Source organism: Raphanus sativus, chromosome 4, assembly GCF_000801105.2.
Source record: "Raphanus sativus cultivar WK10039 chromosome 4, ASM80110v3, whole genome shotgun sequence".
Taxonomy (NCBI): Eukaryota; Viridiplantae; Streptophyta; class Magnoliopsida; order Brassicales; family Brassicaceae; genus Raphanus; species Raphanus sativus.
The window spans coordinates 16048061-16063898 of NC_079514.1; the positions used below are offsets into that span (position 1 = coordinate 16048061).

Consider the following 15838-nt stretch of genomic DNA (forward strand, 5'->3'; position numbering starts at 1 on the left):
CAAAATCCAAACTCTGAAAACTAGTAAAACAATCATTACCTTGCTATATGGTGCTAGTTGAAAAAGAAAATCGTATGGCATATACAGTTGTGAGAAATCAAGAGATTAGATTCTCATACTATTGAGAGGAAAATTGGGTGTGGTATCCTTTTTTCTTTTAACCGTGTCAATTTCAAACAATCCAAAAGCTAATCAGTTTGGAACTTAACCTTAAACATCAGATTAACGCTTTGGAACTATGATGTTTAGTTTTTTTCTTCTGACATAATTATTTTAAAAGCATCTTTAGAGAGAGAGTATGAAAACAGATTTGACGTGGTTCCTTTTGGTTGCTTTCATACTCTAGGGGGGAAAGCGAAAGGTGCATTTACTGTCGAACAGGTTTTATACGTTCGAACCTTCAAACGAGTGACCGCTGAATTTTCATGTCTTGTGTTTCCTTTTAAAGTTTTATTTCTAGTATATAAAAACCAGATTTGAGGCAGAAAGTTCGTTACTTTATTTTTCAATTGATTTTATACGCTAGGGAGAACAGAAAGTGACAGTACTTGCCAAACAGGTTTTCTACATTTAATCCTTCAATCTAGCAGATTAGGTTCGATCTTTCTGTTATTTACTAATCTTGTGTCATTGAGTTTGAAATTATGTTATTTTTATGAGTAGCCGTTTAGCAAAAAAAAAAACTATGGTTTAATCAAACTCTTGATGAAGCCGACTAATTAATGGGAGTCTGCATTTCAGAGTTGCTAGCTCCACGACGAGGAACAGATACATGTCTGCTTCTTCTTCTTCTTCCTCCACGAACCTGATGGCCGGCGAGGAGGCAAACGGCGGAGTTACAGTGCTTCCGGGTGTTGAAGACAAGTACGGTGGCGTGGTGACGGAGATAAGCCGTCCCATGGATCCGTCTACCTTCTCTGCACTTCTCCAAACCTCTCTTTCTAACTGGACTCTTCGGGTGCTCTCTCTTAGTCTTTTGTACCTCTTGTTAAGATTGTTTTGATGGATAGAAATGGTCAAAGCGGTTTCAATTTCCTGGTAGTTAGATGAAAATCATGTTGTGTGTACGGAATATCAATTTATCGCATAGAATCATTGCAAAAGTTGGGGTGGTGATAAAGTGTGGATGTCATCTATTTCTCTTCTAGAAAAATAATTGTTTTCTAACGCGGGCCAGAGAGACACTTTGTTACTTTTGCTGCAAAGTAAGTTTATTCTCTTTTCGAATAAAGACAATGTGGAAGCTGGTAAGTGTTTTAAACCATTGATCTCTCGACTGATCTAATGCGGATCGGATTCGAGTCAGGTTTCGGGTATCATGTTCGCCGGTTCTAAATCTTTTGATCTAATTTCATTCAAATTTAAGTGAGCTTATAACATTTTTTAAGTTATAGTTCGAATCTGATTCGTTTCAGTTATTTATATGTGGATATGAACATATCGAAAAGTAATAAAAAGTTTTAAAATATTTGAAAATATCCAAATTTTCAATAATAATAAATATGTTTGAATTTAAAATTGTAACTTTGAGTATTAGATTATTACAAGTATTACTATAACCTTTAGCAAAAAAGGAAAAAAGTATTACTATAACTAATATTTTTATAGGTTTTTACTTATATTTTAGATAATTCGTTTTAACATCCCTATTCTCTACAAACATTTTCGTGCATGCAGGGAAAGAAGGGAGTGTGGATCAAACTGCCGAGGCATCTTATTGGCCTTGCTGAAACTGCTGTTAAGGTGCTGTTGTTTACCTCATCATGCTTAACGTGCAATCATATTTCTGTAAACCCCCTTTTTGTACATATAACAAAAACTGGTTCTGTTTTTATGAGTAGGAGGGATTCTGGTTTCATCACGCGGAGAAGGACTACTTGATGCTTGTGTATTGGATTCCCAAAGAAAACAACACGCTTCCTTTTAATGCATCTCACCGTGTTAGCATCGCTGCCTTTGTCATTAACCACAAGAAAGAGGTGTAGTTGAGATGAGATTTTCAGTGTCTTTTTTTTGGAACATTTACAAGACAAGACTGATCACATCTCTGTTTGTGTGTTTGAATCCAAAGGTGCTGGTGGTCCAAGAGAAGACAGGAAGAACTAAAGGCAAAGGTATCTGGAAGTTCCCCACCGGGGTAGTCAATGAGGTTGCTGCTTCCTATTAAATCCCATTACATGGTTTGGGTTCGGCTCTCTGATGCTTTGTGTTTGACTCAGGGTGAATACATCCATGATGGCTCGGTCAGAGAGGTGAAAGAAGAGACAGGAGTAAGCCTTTTTCCTCATGCATTACCTTTACAATTTTAACATTAGACCAAGAGCTAATCATGTATCATAATGTTTTTAGGTGGATACTGAATTTGTTCAAGTATTGGCGTTCAGGTTCCAACTCCAACCATATCATCTGATTATTTATAACTGCTCTGACTCTGACTCCTATCTGTTTTAAATCATGGCAGACAGACACACAAAACATTCTTTGAAAAGTCAAATTTGTTCTTCGTGTGCATGCTAAAGCCCCTTTCTTTTGAGATCAATGCACAGGAGTCTGAGATAGAGGCAGCTCAGGTAACAACACATTCCCCCCTTTCAATGACCCTCCACTCACTACCCCCTAAACACTCACAAACCCCTCTTTTTTTCCCCTGACAATGCATGCAGTGGATGCCATGGGAGGAATACACGAAGCAACCATTTGTACAGAATCATGAGCTATTAAGGTATATGACAGACATTTGCTCTGCTAAAACCAACGGAGACTACGAAGGCTTCACTCATCTCAGCGTCTCTGAACATAATCAACAAGGCAACTTGTACTTCAACTCCCGCGATCTCCATCCCCGCCATTAGCAATAGCAAGTCCTCACAGTTTTTTCATCAAAGCTGGTTTCTTTGCTGCCTATCTATCTAATAGACACTTGAATAATGTTAACTCTCCCTCACCAAAACCATCCTAAATAATAATAGTAAAAACATTTACATTCATTGCGATCCAAATTCAATAGTTAAATACAAGATTAGAAGGAGCAGATCCGATACTTCATTGGGGGCCTAAATTTTTTTTGTGGGTTTATATCTATATAATTTTTTAAAAAAATTTTGGGAACTTGTTACAAATGTTTCATTACCCATGGTTCAGGACCCGCTCTGCCGCCACCTCCACATGTATGGTTCTGCTGGCGAAGAAACTGGTGATACTGCATCCCACCACGGTAGAATCCACCGCAATCGCCTCCGACTGCATCTCTCTGATGCCCTCCACCTTACATGTCTGTGGCCTACCGGCTACCTAATCCAGTTCTCTCCCCTTCGATCTCCCTAAACCTCTGCTTGTAAACTTTTAACGGCTCAACATAATCCTCGAACCCTAGAGTAGTCATAGCTCAAAGCAAATCGTTGCCGTTGATTGTCTTCCTCATTTCCTTCTGGCATTTATCCGACGCTTCTCAAGTGACAAAACTTATAAACTCCGAAACACATTCCTGCATTGTCTATATAGCGTCTTTGGAGATTGAATGGCGAAGGCGTTCGAGAGACAGCGGGTAAACTGCCACTCAACGACTTTTCAGTCACTTTTATCTTCTGTTCTACTGCAATGTTCTAAAATCGGTGATAAATCAGCTATAAAAAAAAATGATTTTTGTGGTTCAAAAAAAAATTATTTTAAGCCAATAAAATAATTTTATAAAACATTTTTTTTAATTTAGTCTAAGAAACACATAAACACTTGTTTAGAAATTAATCTGTAGGTATCATCTAGTAATTTTTGAATATTGTTTTAATGTCTTTTCTTTGTGAATCTTATTCTTTGAATTTAAATGGACCGAGGATATATTATCTCACAAAAACTATCATATAACATTAGATATCTCCTCAAATATGATCTCGTTCTATATATTTCTGAAACAATATTTTTAAACTTTGGGGGGTTATTAGTAAAAGAATTCTAGAGAAGTTATTAAATTTTGAGATTCCATTGTTATTGGTTTATGAATTTTTAAAATCTGAGTAGAATCTATTGTTATTGGGGTAATGACTTTTAAATTCCATCAAAATCCTTTGTTATTGGAAAAGTTTAGTTTTCATTGATTTTGAAATTCTATTAAAATCTATTGTTATTGGGATATAAATTTTCTTTGTTTAACTCATAAGACTCAACTTTGAGAATACTATCTATACCCATAAGATTTTTGAAATCAATGTAATAAAATACACTCACATACAAAACATACAAAATTGAAGAATGAAATAATACAAATCACAACTTTAACATAATACAAATCACAACTTAAAAAATAGAAAATAACTATTAAAAATTAACAAAAGTAAAAAAAATAGTTTTATTAAAACATACTTTTAATTTAAAAAGAATTGAAAAAGAACAATTTGAAAAAAAAATCGAAACCTTTTATATAAAAAGTTAAAATTTTAAAAATATATTTCAAAATTATAAAGAAAAAAAAACATTTTTATTTTTATTTTTGTATTATTTATATATTAAGGGAATATTAATAGCATTTTGCCTCTTTAATGATTGAAATGATTCTTTTTCACTTTTTTCTACCACCATTAATTTCTTACCTTAAAAATTTAACAATCAATAAAACTCTATACACAAGTTATGAAAATCTATGTGTAAAATTTATTAAATCTAGTTAACTTGTAAAATCCTCTCAACTTTTAGAATCATCAAAGTCCACAAAAATTCATGTTAATTTCCTATAAAACAAGAGCTTGAGATTTATATCCTCACGTTTTCAAAGTTTAAAATCTAAAAACCTATAGAACAAGAGTTTGAGATTTGTATTAAACTCTAATAAATTTTAAATCTACATTTAACAAAATTTAAGATCAAAATCAAATCTAAATAAAATTAACGAAAATCACCCGAATTAGACTCGTAACAAGATCTAATTCGGGTTTTAATTTGATTGTTGATTTAGAATAGTTTATAATTTAGCTGAATAACAGTAAACCAGTTGATCTTCTAGGTTTTCAGATTTTGAATTTTAAAGACATAAATAATTTAGTCAGAAACTATTTTTCCGGAGATATATAGAAAGATGTCATAATTCAAGAGACGTTGAATGCCATATGATGGTTTTGTAGGGAAATTGTTCGTTGACCCAATTTAAATATGGGATGAATAAAAACTAGAACTTAAAATACATAATTTTTTTATCTTCTGCAAATTTTAGTAACTTAATCATGAAATAAAGATAAATACATACCAAATGGAAAAAAAAAACAAGTAAAAGCAATACCCTAACATGCATTAACGCTTTATACTTGTAAATTGGAGTGTTCAAGAAAATATTAGTCGCTATATGGACGGTGAATTTGGACACCTATATTATTGGTTAAACGGTCTAAAATTTTATAAATCATAAAAATATATAATATTATATTAAATATCATTACATACAAATAATAAAATTTCTACTTTATTTTTATAAGTTTTGTGATAGAATATATTGATTATTATAATTTATAAAGTATATTTTATTTATTATTATGATATTGAAATTTCTAGATAATAGAATGTGATTCGGTTTTAGAAAGTCTAGTGCGCAGGAGTGTTTAAAAAATGCTTTTGGAACATTGGTTGTTCTGGTAAAAAAAGTCAATGTTTCCAAAAATAAAGTTGGAACATTGGTAAACTGGAAATCTTTTGTTTTAAATAAATACTAGATTTTTGACCCGCACGCCCGTGCGGGTGTATATTTTAAAAATATATTTCTATTTATTTTTCATGTCAATATCAAAGCTGGATAAAAAAATTAAATTTGAAGAACCGAACCGATCACGGTCCGAAAGAGTAATACCAAACCCGAACAAAAATTTAGAAAAAAAGGTTTTGATAATTAACAAATAGTCACAGTCTCTACACTACTCCTCTTCTTTGTATTAATAAGTCTTGGCGTTTTCAAACCATAGCTCATGATGCAGCAACAAAATGAATGAGCCACCACATCACATAGAAAGTAATAATCATTGGAAGCAAGACACCACTTGTGAATTAGAAAAAGCAAGAAAAACACTTGCTTAGGGGACCAATGAAAAACTCAATACTCAATAACATTAAGCAAGAAAGAACAGACGTTCCATACAACTCAGTCTTGAACTACTTTGATGCCAAGCTCCTGATCAATTTATAAAAAGTCTAAAGATAAAAAATTCCCACTCAAGAAAACCATCAAAATTGAATAACAGAAAATCAAAACCAGATTCGTGTGTCCATCGGTAATAACTAAATTATCCAAGAAGAAACTATAAGTGTAAGAAAACTAAACAGAGCAATCTCTCATAATTTCATACATCTTCAGGCAAAGATCTTGTTTTTACAATCTTGATCAGATCAAGCTTAAGCTTCATTCCGAACTCAAAATTGAATAACTATGAGAAGATTCAAACGCTAATCTAAACAAACCTATTTTGAATTTATCAAGCCCTAAAGCGCAGAAGAAACCTATAAACTCTTTTAGGACTTATTTTTCAGAGAGATGAAAGGGGAAATAAATGATAACCTCTGACCAGTTTGATGAGAGGAAGAAAAAGAAGGAGAAGAGCATTTGGGTATAGAATCGTGATATTAGCCATAATAATCCCTAGTTTCGAGTCTCACATTACCAGCGTGATGAGAGCAAGAAGAAAACGAAGGAAAGGAGTTTGGTTAGAGAACGGCTAAACCTCTACCTAATTAGAGAATAATGTTAATTTAGGTTTATTTCCTTTAATTATTAACTCAATGGCATATTTTATAGTAATTATTAAGGAAAAATAAGGGCTAATTACTAATTGTACTTTAGTTTTAATAGTTTAGACTATGTGATAATCTGCGTCCTGTACGGAGTGAGTAAATTTGAAGAAATTATCATTTTGAATTAATAGATATTATAAAGGTAAATTCATAGAAAGAAATACTACATTAATTTTCGGTCTTTTTAAACTTGTGTATTTATTTATTTAATTGAATTATAGTTCGTGGAAGTGAATCAATAATAGTAAGTAAATACTAATATAAAAAAATTATAAAGTAAAGATAAAACAAAACGCAGATAAAAAATATTTGTTTTCATAAAATAAATTATAAATATAAGATAAAACGAAACATATGCAATAGATTAATAAAACCATGCAGAAAAAAATATAAGAAAACAAAATTAGATAAGATTACTTGCAAAAACAAAATATAAAGCCATGAGGAGTTGCTTGCGAGAATGGTTTGAGTAGGTATGATTTAAGAGTGAATATAAATGTTGTGAGGCGATGAGAGGTCAGAAATTCTGATTATATAGTCAATTATAGTCGTCTAGGGTTAAGAAAGAATAATCAAATCACCATAATGACTATAATATTCTCAAATTAATTCGACGTAACTTACGCTTCACTACAAATGTAAATTTGCGATAATCTGCGAAATCGACAACTATTGTATTGATCAAGCAAATCTATAATATTTCGGTCATTATGAATGTAATATTGACAATGTAATTTGACGTAACTTGCGCTCTACTACAAATATATACTTGCCATAATACTCGAAATCGAGAACAATTATCTAGATCAAAAAATATTACATTAATTATCGCCGTAATTTAATTTCATTACATGTATTTAAATGTATTCAAATTAATATTGATTGACAAAAATTAAGGGGGCGAATTCATCAAATTGCCGTATTAAAAGAATATAATTGCTCAATAAGTAAATTAGAAATCATATTCCTAAAATTTAGGAATATATGGTTGTCGTAGAAACTGTACATTTTATAAAAGAAGAAATATAATTTACAACCAATAATGAGGATCCTATATTAAATGACTTGCATAAATCCCAATATAATTATACTCGAAATTGTTATATATAACGAATTAGAAAAAAAATACGACCAAAACTTAAGCCTAAAATATGGACTCAAAATTTCTATATAACTTTTATATATTTGTTTTGGAATATGATAAACCAATGATAATAAAATACTGTCATTTTGATTTTACAGATTTGTATATAAGACAGTACAAAACTATAATTTAGGTAATGTATTTTGGTACACTTACCAAAAAAAAATATTATACAACAAATAATGAGGAAATAATCACTGGTTATATGCCTTGCATAAAATCTGATAATGTTTATCCATTAACGAATCAGCGGAAACAAATACATTTTTTACTCGAGCTCAAATTACTACAGCTCAATTCGGTATGCTATAACAACTATAAAATGAGCTATACCAAAAAATATTTGTATCATCATATATTCCACAAGTGTGAAAACAAATGATCAGCATCACACCATTATATTATGCTTTCTTGATTTTATGTAAATATGATCATAGACCAAACTATGGTGGTGAAATAAAATATAATATATTATAGACCTGGGAATATGTTAATGAAATAAAGTATTTTTTTTGCCAATTAGAAGGAACTTGGAAACTCTAGTATCAACCAAACTTAACATGTATCTATCAAGTTGGTAATATTTTTATATTATACAATATGTGTTTCAGATTTCTTTTAGTGTAGGTGGTCGATTCAAGTTGGTTATTATAGTAAAAATACAATAATAAAAATTAGTTAATATTTTTATATTATACAATACATGTTTCATATTTTCAAATGCCATTTACGTATTTTTGAGTATATGCATATACGATTTTGTCTGTTAAAATAATTAACCAGCACCAATATAGTATATCATAGACCAAACTCTTCATACTATTGTTAATACTTTTGTCAAATTAAATGAACAATGGCAGTCTATGTAATTAAGCTAGTAAGAAAAGGGTTTTTAAATATATAGTGTGAGAGTGATTGTGGTGTTGCGGAAATGACATTTTGGTTAATCACACATAAAGAGAAGGTTATTTAATAATAGTGATTCTCAGATAATATAAAAGGGATAATAATAGGTTTAGTGGCAGTATAATTTATGTATAATGCTAACACATTTTACCATAAGCAGACTTTTTAACCATATGAATGGTTAAGCTTTTCATTGCTTCTCCATGTTAACGGGAGCTTTGCTCTGCAAAATGGACTTGCTCTGCTCTGCCTTTAGGGACTAAAGATGTTCAATCACAGGAGAAAACATTGAGAGCATATGACTTGTCAGGTTGGACGTGAGGAGTATAGTGGTCTGAGTTTTCACAAACTTGACTGTAAAAGACTAACTATTGAGCCTCGAACTCCCCATGTTGAAAAAAATGCTTCATTATGAATGTGATGCTTACGGTTAAACAAATACAATGGCTTGAAAATCAATAGTCATAGTGTGAGAGACCAACTATTTAAAACTATGTTCCGTGAATGTGCTTTGGTCTGTAACTGACTGTGTTCGAGAATACCAACCAAGCCATTTCAATCAGCTAATCTAGTTTCAGTCAGCTTAAGGGCGAAAACTTAGATAAAGATTGTGCAAGAACTGAAATCAAATCACCAGATACCAGAGTAAACACAAAAGAACCACAGTTGTCTCAACGTAAACAAAGAAAACTAGTAGTCAAACAAAAGGTTCTTCCAAAATAAAAAAAGATAGATAGATAAACAGACGTAGTAGAGAGAATCATATGATCACTCGCTGTTGGTACTGTTGCGAGGTGCAATGACAATTTTGAGAACACCAAACTCTGCGTCGTAGGCTATCGTCTGGGTCAAAATCGAAGGCAGAGGGTCAGAAGAGGAAGAACAACTGATGACACATCCCAAGTAAACACGGCCACTCTCATCATGCTCGTCCACGTTCTTAACCTCTGCGTAGAACCTGACTTCATGCTCATTAGCAAGCACTTCCACATCATCACAACAAACACCAGGTATATCCACTGCGAAGTAGAGACCATCGCCGGGTAATGGTACTCCAACGACCGCTCCCTTACGACCTTTCACCAGAAAGGGGTGATCCTCAAGGAGTCTCCCAGACTTACCTGTCAGAACGATTCAACAGAAACAAAAATAAAAAAACAGAGCAGTTCAAAGAAATACATAATATGGTGAGTGGTTTCATGGGTTCGAACCTGCGTTAGGAGGAACTGTGTGAGTACACTTCTTGTCATGGTCTTTCACCTTGACCCTTGAAACAATCATCCTCAAGACTCCGTCTTTCATCTTGGCATCCACGCCGGTGATCTCGCAGCAGTCACAACCTAAACCGGCGGATCCGGAGTACTCACGAACGCCTTCCCTTTGGTTGCCGGCGGGAGTTTCGCCGGAGAAAAACACAAGCTTTTTTCTCACGGCGTCGACTCTGTGGCGAACGCCGTCGTCTGGAACGCCTGGCAAGTCGACGCGCACGTGGAGGTTGTCGTTCTCCAGAACCTTGACGTGGATGAAACCCTTAGGACCAGCTTTGAGGAACTGGTTGTTGGTCGCGTAAATACCCTCTGTGTACAAAAAAGGAAAAGGTCGATTTTACTTAGTTTGCAAGAAAGTAAAAACAGAGGCAAAGAAGAGACACTAGCAAAGATCAGCGAATACTTATTAATTAAAGAGCTAACTCAGCTAAAGAAGGAACCTTTACAATAAAGAAGGAACCTCGCTACAACAACACAAATTAAACAACAAAGAAAAAACGAACAGATCAGTCACTGAACATTGAGAAAAGCTAACAGAAACATAAAAGGATCAAACTTTATGTAAAAGGATGAAACTTTTCGTAAGAAGAAAATGTGTAATGAAGAAATAAGAAGGAAAACGTACGGATAGGTGGAGGGTTGTTCGGCACATCGCTGCCGGAGCTTCCCTGGCTCATGTTTCCGCTGGAGCTTCCTGATTTACTCATTCTTGCAAACGACGTTGTTTTTAGCTGCTTTGGGATGTGGATTGTGTGTATGCAATTACATGACTGAGTGCGACCCTTAGGACCAGCTTTGAGGAACTGGTTGTGGTCGCGTAAATACCCTCTGTGTACAAAAAGGAAAACGTCGATTTTTACTTAGTTTGCAAGAAGGGTAAAAAAACAGAGGCAAAGAAGAGACTCGCAGAGTTCAGCGAATACTTATTATAGAGCTAAAGAAGGAACCTTTACAATAAAAACAAAAAAAAAGTGAAATCTTTGCAGTTTTGCAGTAAGTTCACGAATGTTAACAACTTTATAAAAGAAGCATGGGTTTATTTGGAGAGAAGAATGTCTCATCAGGTAAGAAAAAAAACGATTTTACAAGGAAACCTTAAACAAATAACAAGTTACTACAGTGAGAAAATAGAGAGGAGGAAGAACGAAGAAGACCTCTGGTGAAAGGAAGAACGAAGTTGAGGATCGCCATCTCTCTTTCTCTCTCTCTCACTTCTCTTTTGGTTGCGTACAAATGGTATAAAAAATACTGTAAACGAAGCAGCTAGAGGTAAATAACATCCATCTTCTCTGACGTGGGCACTACAGCTGTCTCCTTTTTCACCACGGTAAAACTCGTGTTGCCTCAAAAAAAAAAATTATAAATCAAAAATTTTGACCGGTCGTATCTCATCTTTTCATCAAAAAAACACTGCTTTCCCTCTTGAATTCTTACCATGATGAGCTGTCCATCCGTTTAGTGCCTATAGGTTGCTCTCCTTCAATATGCTTTTTAAATGCGACAAAATAGGGAAATTAGGGCAAACTCGTCTCCCTCGCTTTATTTCAAACTTTTCTTTTTACCAGAAGATCAAGATATCATTAATGCATGCAACAGGTCGCTGACCTCACTTATTCTCTTTAAGCTGTCAAACTTTTTTTTTACTCCCTCCTTGTCTACTTTTCACATACGACAAACCAAAAGTTAACAATGCAATGCAATGCAACGTCTCCTTTCTTTTTATTGATTCAACTTTTCTCTGGTAAGTTGGTCTGTAACAATCGTTTATCACTGCAGTTGTTTCCAAGTTTATTTTTCATGGTTTTCTACGTACCTAGTATTTATTTATAGTTTTTCCTTCATTTGTTTGTTTGCTTTTTGACAACAATTTAACGTTTGTTACTTTATACAAAACATCCCCTTAAATATCACGAAAGTAGATCCAAAAGAAACGTTTTGACGACATTCATGAGACAATTATACGTAGAAGAAATCAAAAGCATCAACCAATACCATTAAATATAACTAAACCAGGTTCAACAGAAGTTCACCCTTTTATTAAAAACTAGACAAGAGACAGTACTAGACACGCAAGAGATACGATCACAACCATAGACGGATAAAGACAAAAGGATGTACGGTACGGACTCCTCTCTCATCAAACCACGTCGTGTCTTGTGATCTTGCAGTTGACCATCCTGTTCTCGATGACGCGCTTGACGTTTATCCCGGGGACCTTAGGGACGGTGATCCAGAGCACACCGTCGCGAAGCTTTGCCTTGGCTTCGTTGACCTTGTTAGCCACTGGGTTGAACACCATGGTTCCTCCGTATCTGCGACCGTCGTGGTCGTACTCGGACATCACAGGCACTACAAGAAAACATCCTCAACTCCGATAAAATTTACCGAGAATTTCTCTTGTCAATAAGCTTACAACGGATTTCAGATAACTTTCTGAGGACATGTGATGTTCGTCGGAATAGCCTCAGAACATAGCGATGAATCGATATTCTCGTTGTTTTATCGTAATTTGATGTCGGCATGTTCTCGGGAATTACCGACGAGCATGTTTTGTCGGAACGATCTCAGAACACGTTGTCGGTAGTTTCTCAGGCCAATCAAAACCCCGATGATCAATTCTCTTCTCGGCACGGCATCGCAAAGCGGAGGAAAAAATCGTCGGAGTTCTCCCGGTTAAGCATGGTCAGAGTTTCGACAGAACATGATCGAAAAATGTTATTTAATCTTTATAATCATAATTTTATCTAATATCGAGTGGTCTCTAATTATTATCTGGTTTGATTATTTTTATCGGTAATTTTATGAAGCAGCCACATCTCCCCCAATGAATAAAGTTTGATGTGTCAAACTATATACTTACCCACCTACATAATCGATAGTTTTTCGATAAAAAATGTTCATATTGTCGGTAATTTCTCCGTCCTTGAAATATTTTTTTGCCGCCTCTAAGTTTCATTCCATTTTGAACTATTTTTAAAATATAATTAAAGACATTAATAAAAACTAAACAACAATAAAAATGGACAACAAAAACACAGATTTTTTTAATTCTTTTTTCCTGCCCACCTCTCTTTCTTAACCAATAAGAAAGTGTGGCGTAGATTGATAATCTCAACTATTACATTTAATATTATGATGAAGGGTCAAGATTAGATCTTTTGGGTTTATTTCTCTCCTCTCACATATCTCTTTCTTTTTCATCGTTCTCCTTTCCATTTTCTCTTCTCTCTTAATAGTGAAACACGTTGAACCAAAAGCAATGACAAGCTCATATGTGGCCGGATTATCCTCTACGGTCATCGGTTCTGAGGAAGACGACGACAAGCTCATTGGTGGCGACGACCGGATCTGCGTAAGACATCTTGCCTCTGCTCGACTTGACTCGTCTCACCTCACCTCGACTCGCCATAGCTCGACTAGCCTCAGCTCGACTTGTCTCTGCTCGCCTCTTCTCAAGATCGGAAGCTCACCTCCGCCTTCGCCGATGATAAGACGATGTGCGGCTGAGGATTTTTTTTGGTTTAGAGTTTTTTTTAGATTTTGTAAACGAGTTTGTAAATCAATATTGTAAACCGATTTGGTATACCAATTTTGTAAACCTGTTTGGTAAACCAATGCATCGTCTTTCATTTTCAAATAAATGTTATAATTTGGCCATATTTTTCCAGACAATCAAAAACTATTATTTCCGATGTCTTCACTCTCCGTCACACCTCTGTTATTTCCGGCAATGACACCGACCCACCTATTTCCGAGAAACTAAACCGATTACTTACCGACCGCATAACCGACAACTTTGTAACCTCAGCGAACCATCGGAAATTACCGAGAACTATGGATTTGACCGACAAATTTTTCACCTCAGAAAAGCATCGGTAATTACCGAGAACCAGTCCCGACAAAATTTCCGACAAATGATCTTCTCGGTTATGTCCGACAATTGACCGATGACTACTCGTTTCCGAGACCCAAACTCCGACATCTTGTGGTTTCTCGGAAACACATCGGACTTAACCAATTCCGACAAGATACCCATAAATGTTACCGTCGCTATTTGGAACTTTTTCTTGTAGTGAGGTTCGTCGGCGAAGAAATGAACGTTGTTGCCGTCGACCCAGTACGTGAGGTCAGAGGCGGGACAACCAGGCAAGTCTACCCTGTAGATCACGCTATCTTTCGTCTCTATCACCTCGTACACCGCCTGGTTACCGCTTTTCAGGAAACGGTTCCTCGCTACAACACACACAAACAACAAAAAGTGACTGATCAGTCACTGGACATACAGAAAAGCTAACGGAAACATAAAAAGATCAAACTTTTTGTAATAAAAAAAATGTGTAATCAGTGAAGAAGAAGGAAGACGTACAGATAGGTGGAGGAGAGTTGTTCGGCACACCGCTCCCGGAGCTTCCCTGGTTCTTGTTTCCGCTGGAGCTTCCTGATTTACTCATTCTTTAAAACGACGCTGTTTTTGCTGTTTTGGGATGTGGATTGTGTATGCAACATGACTGAGTGCGACTTACTATTTATAACGGAGGGGATGTGTAATTTAGTGAGATTACTTTAGGGTTGGTAAAAAGGCTTCGAGTAAACTTTGTCGGTCCATTTGGGTTGTTTCTAAATGGGCCTAGTTATCGACGGAATGGATGAGCCTTCGAAGTGACTTTAAAGAGATATGGCGGGAATATAACCGAAGTTAACCGGTCTTGTTATGTTTCTTGAATTTATGGGATTGTAATCCCCATCTTGTCACATTAGTAGTTGTGTGATGTAGTATAGTTATTTTCCTTATCTTTATTATGACTTATGAGTGTAAACTGTCATCTTTTGCGTCTAAGTGGATTATGTGGGTGGTGGGACTTCTTTGCATTAGATGTTCATCATTTCGTCGGTCTACCAGAAGCTGGTCCAACGTATGCCTCTGTTTCAGTGAGCAAACTCGACAAATGCAATGCCTGACACAAAGACCTTTCTTAGGTGTTATATCCTTTGTTCATGGTATAAGTTATAACATTTTCTGACAAAATTGTGGATTGAAATCCAATCTGATTTAGATTTGCTTGTGATAATTTGACATTTATTCTAAAAATGTTTAAATCTCAGATTTCAAGTGATGATAATGTTATGAGTGTGAGGTTTGTGGTTAATCGACTAAAATGGGTTGAAGATCATTAGAGTATGTGGAAGTGATGCAGAACATAGAAGAGATTGAGATCCTAATGAAGAGAATAATTTTCAGTATTAATGGATCCAGCTTATTTTAGCTTGGTTTCAATCAAGCTTAGGGAAACAAGTCTAGATTGTGAAAACAAGTGACATCATGACAGTTAACACAAAAGCAGGACTAACATATATAACAGTCTCAACTTAAAACGCACAATACTAAACTAATCCAAGTACTCCTAAAACAAAAAAAGGATAGATATGTGAAACCAAAACACAGCGGAGAGAATGAATGATTACTCATTGTTATGGGTGTTGGGAGGAGGGATAATGAGAACCTTGAGAACACCAAAGTTTACAGCAGCGATGATGTTATGACTCAAAAGCGAAGCTGCAGAAGAGTCAGACCAAGAAGTGTCGACACTTCCAAGGTAAAGAGGGCCACTTTCATCGTGCTCGAACACATTCTTGAGCTCAGCAGTGAAATTAATTTCCCTCTCATTAGCAAACACTTCAACGTCACCATTACCAACACCAGGTACATCCACAGCGAAGTAAACACCACCATCATCTAACAGTTCACCAGCGAAGGCTC

At 35.0% G+C, this 15838-nt stretch overlaps 3 protein-coding genes across 5 annotated transcripts; 1 reads left to right on the forward strand and 2 right to left on the reverse strand.

The window, feature by feature from the left end:
- Positions 1-405: 405 nt before the first annotated feature.
- Positions 406-3040, forward strand: LOC108832805 (nudix hydrolase 2). 2 transcript variants are annotated; one of them, XM_057007202.1, is made up of 9 exons: positions 406-559; positions 742-958; positions 1678-1743; positions 1842-1979; positions 2072-2149; positions 2220-2270; positions 2350-2384; positions 2462-2570; positions 2664-3040. In XM_057007202.1, the coding sequence occupies exons 2-9, from the start codon at positions 773-775 to the stop codon at positions 2850-2852; spliced, it is 852 nt and encodes a 283-aa protein (XP_056863182.1). In that variant the 5' UTR covers positions 406-559; positions 742-772; the 3' UTR covers positions 2853-3040. The 2 variants fall into 2 exon arrangements, with proteins under 2 accessions (XP_056863182.1, XP_056863183.1); XM_057007203.1 differs by lacking the exon at positions 406-559 and having other exon boundaries at positions 620-958.
- A 6388-nt stretch (positions 3041-9428) lies between these two features.
- Positions 9429-10902, reverse strand: LOC108832802 (uncharacterized). The gene is made up of 3 exons (XM_018606250.2): positions 10706-10902; positions 10024-10389; positions 9429-9933 (listed from the first exon to the last, which is right to left on the reverse strand). Exons 1-3 carry the CDS (start codon positions 10785-10787, stop codon positions 9581-9583), a joined length of 801 nt encoding a protein of 266 aa, XP_018461752.2. The 5' UTR covers positions 10788-10902; the 3' UTR covers positions 9429-9580.
- A 1174-nt stretch (positions 10903-12076) lies between these two features.
- On the reverse strand, positions 12077-14717 carry LOC108832808 (14.7 kDa heat shock protein-like). Of its 2 annotated transcripts, XM_057008529.1 has the most exons (3): positions 14447-14717; positions 14160-14313; positions 12077-12428 (listed from the first exon to the last, which is right to left on the reverse strand). In XM_057008529.1, exons 1-3 carry the CDS (start codon positions 14529-14531, stop codon positions 12218-12220), a joined length of 450 nt encoding a protein of 149 aa, XP_056864509.1. In that variant the 5' UTR covers positions 14532-14717; the 3' UTR covers positions 12077-12217. The 2 variants fall into 2 exon arrangements, with proteins under 2 accessions (XP_056864509.1, XP_056864508.1); XM_057008528.1 differs by lacking the exon at positions 12077-12428 and having other exon boundaries at positions 13069-14313.
- Positions 14718-15838: the final 1121 nt, after the last annotated feature.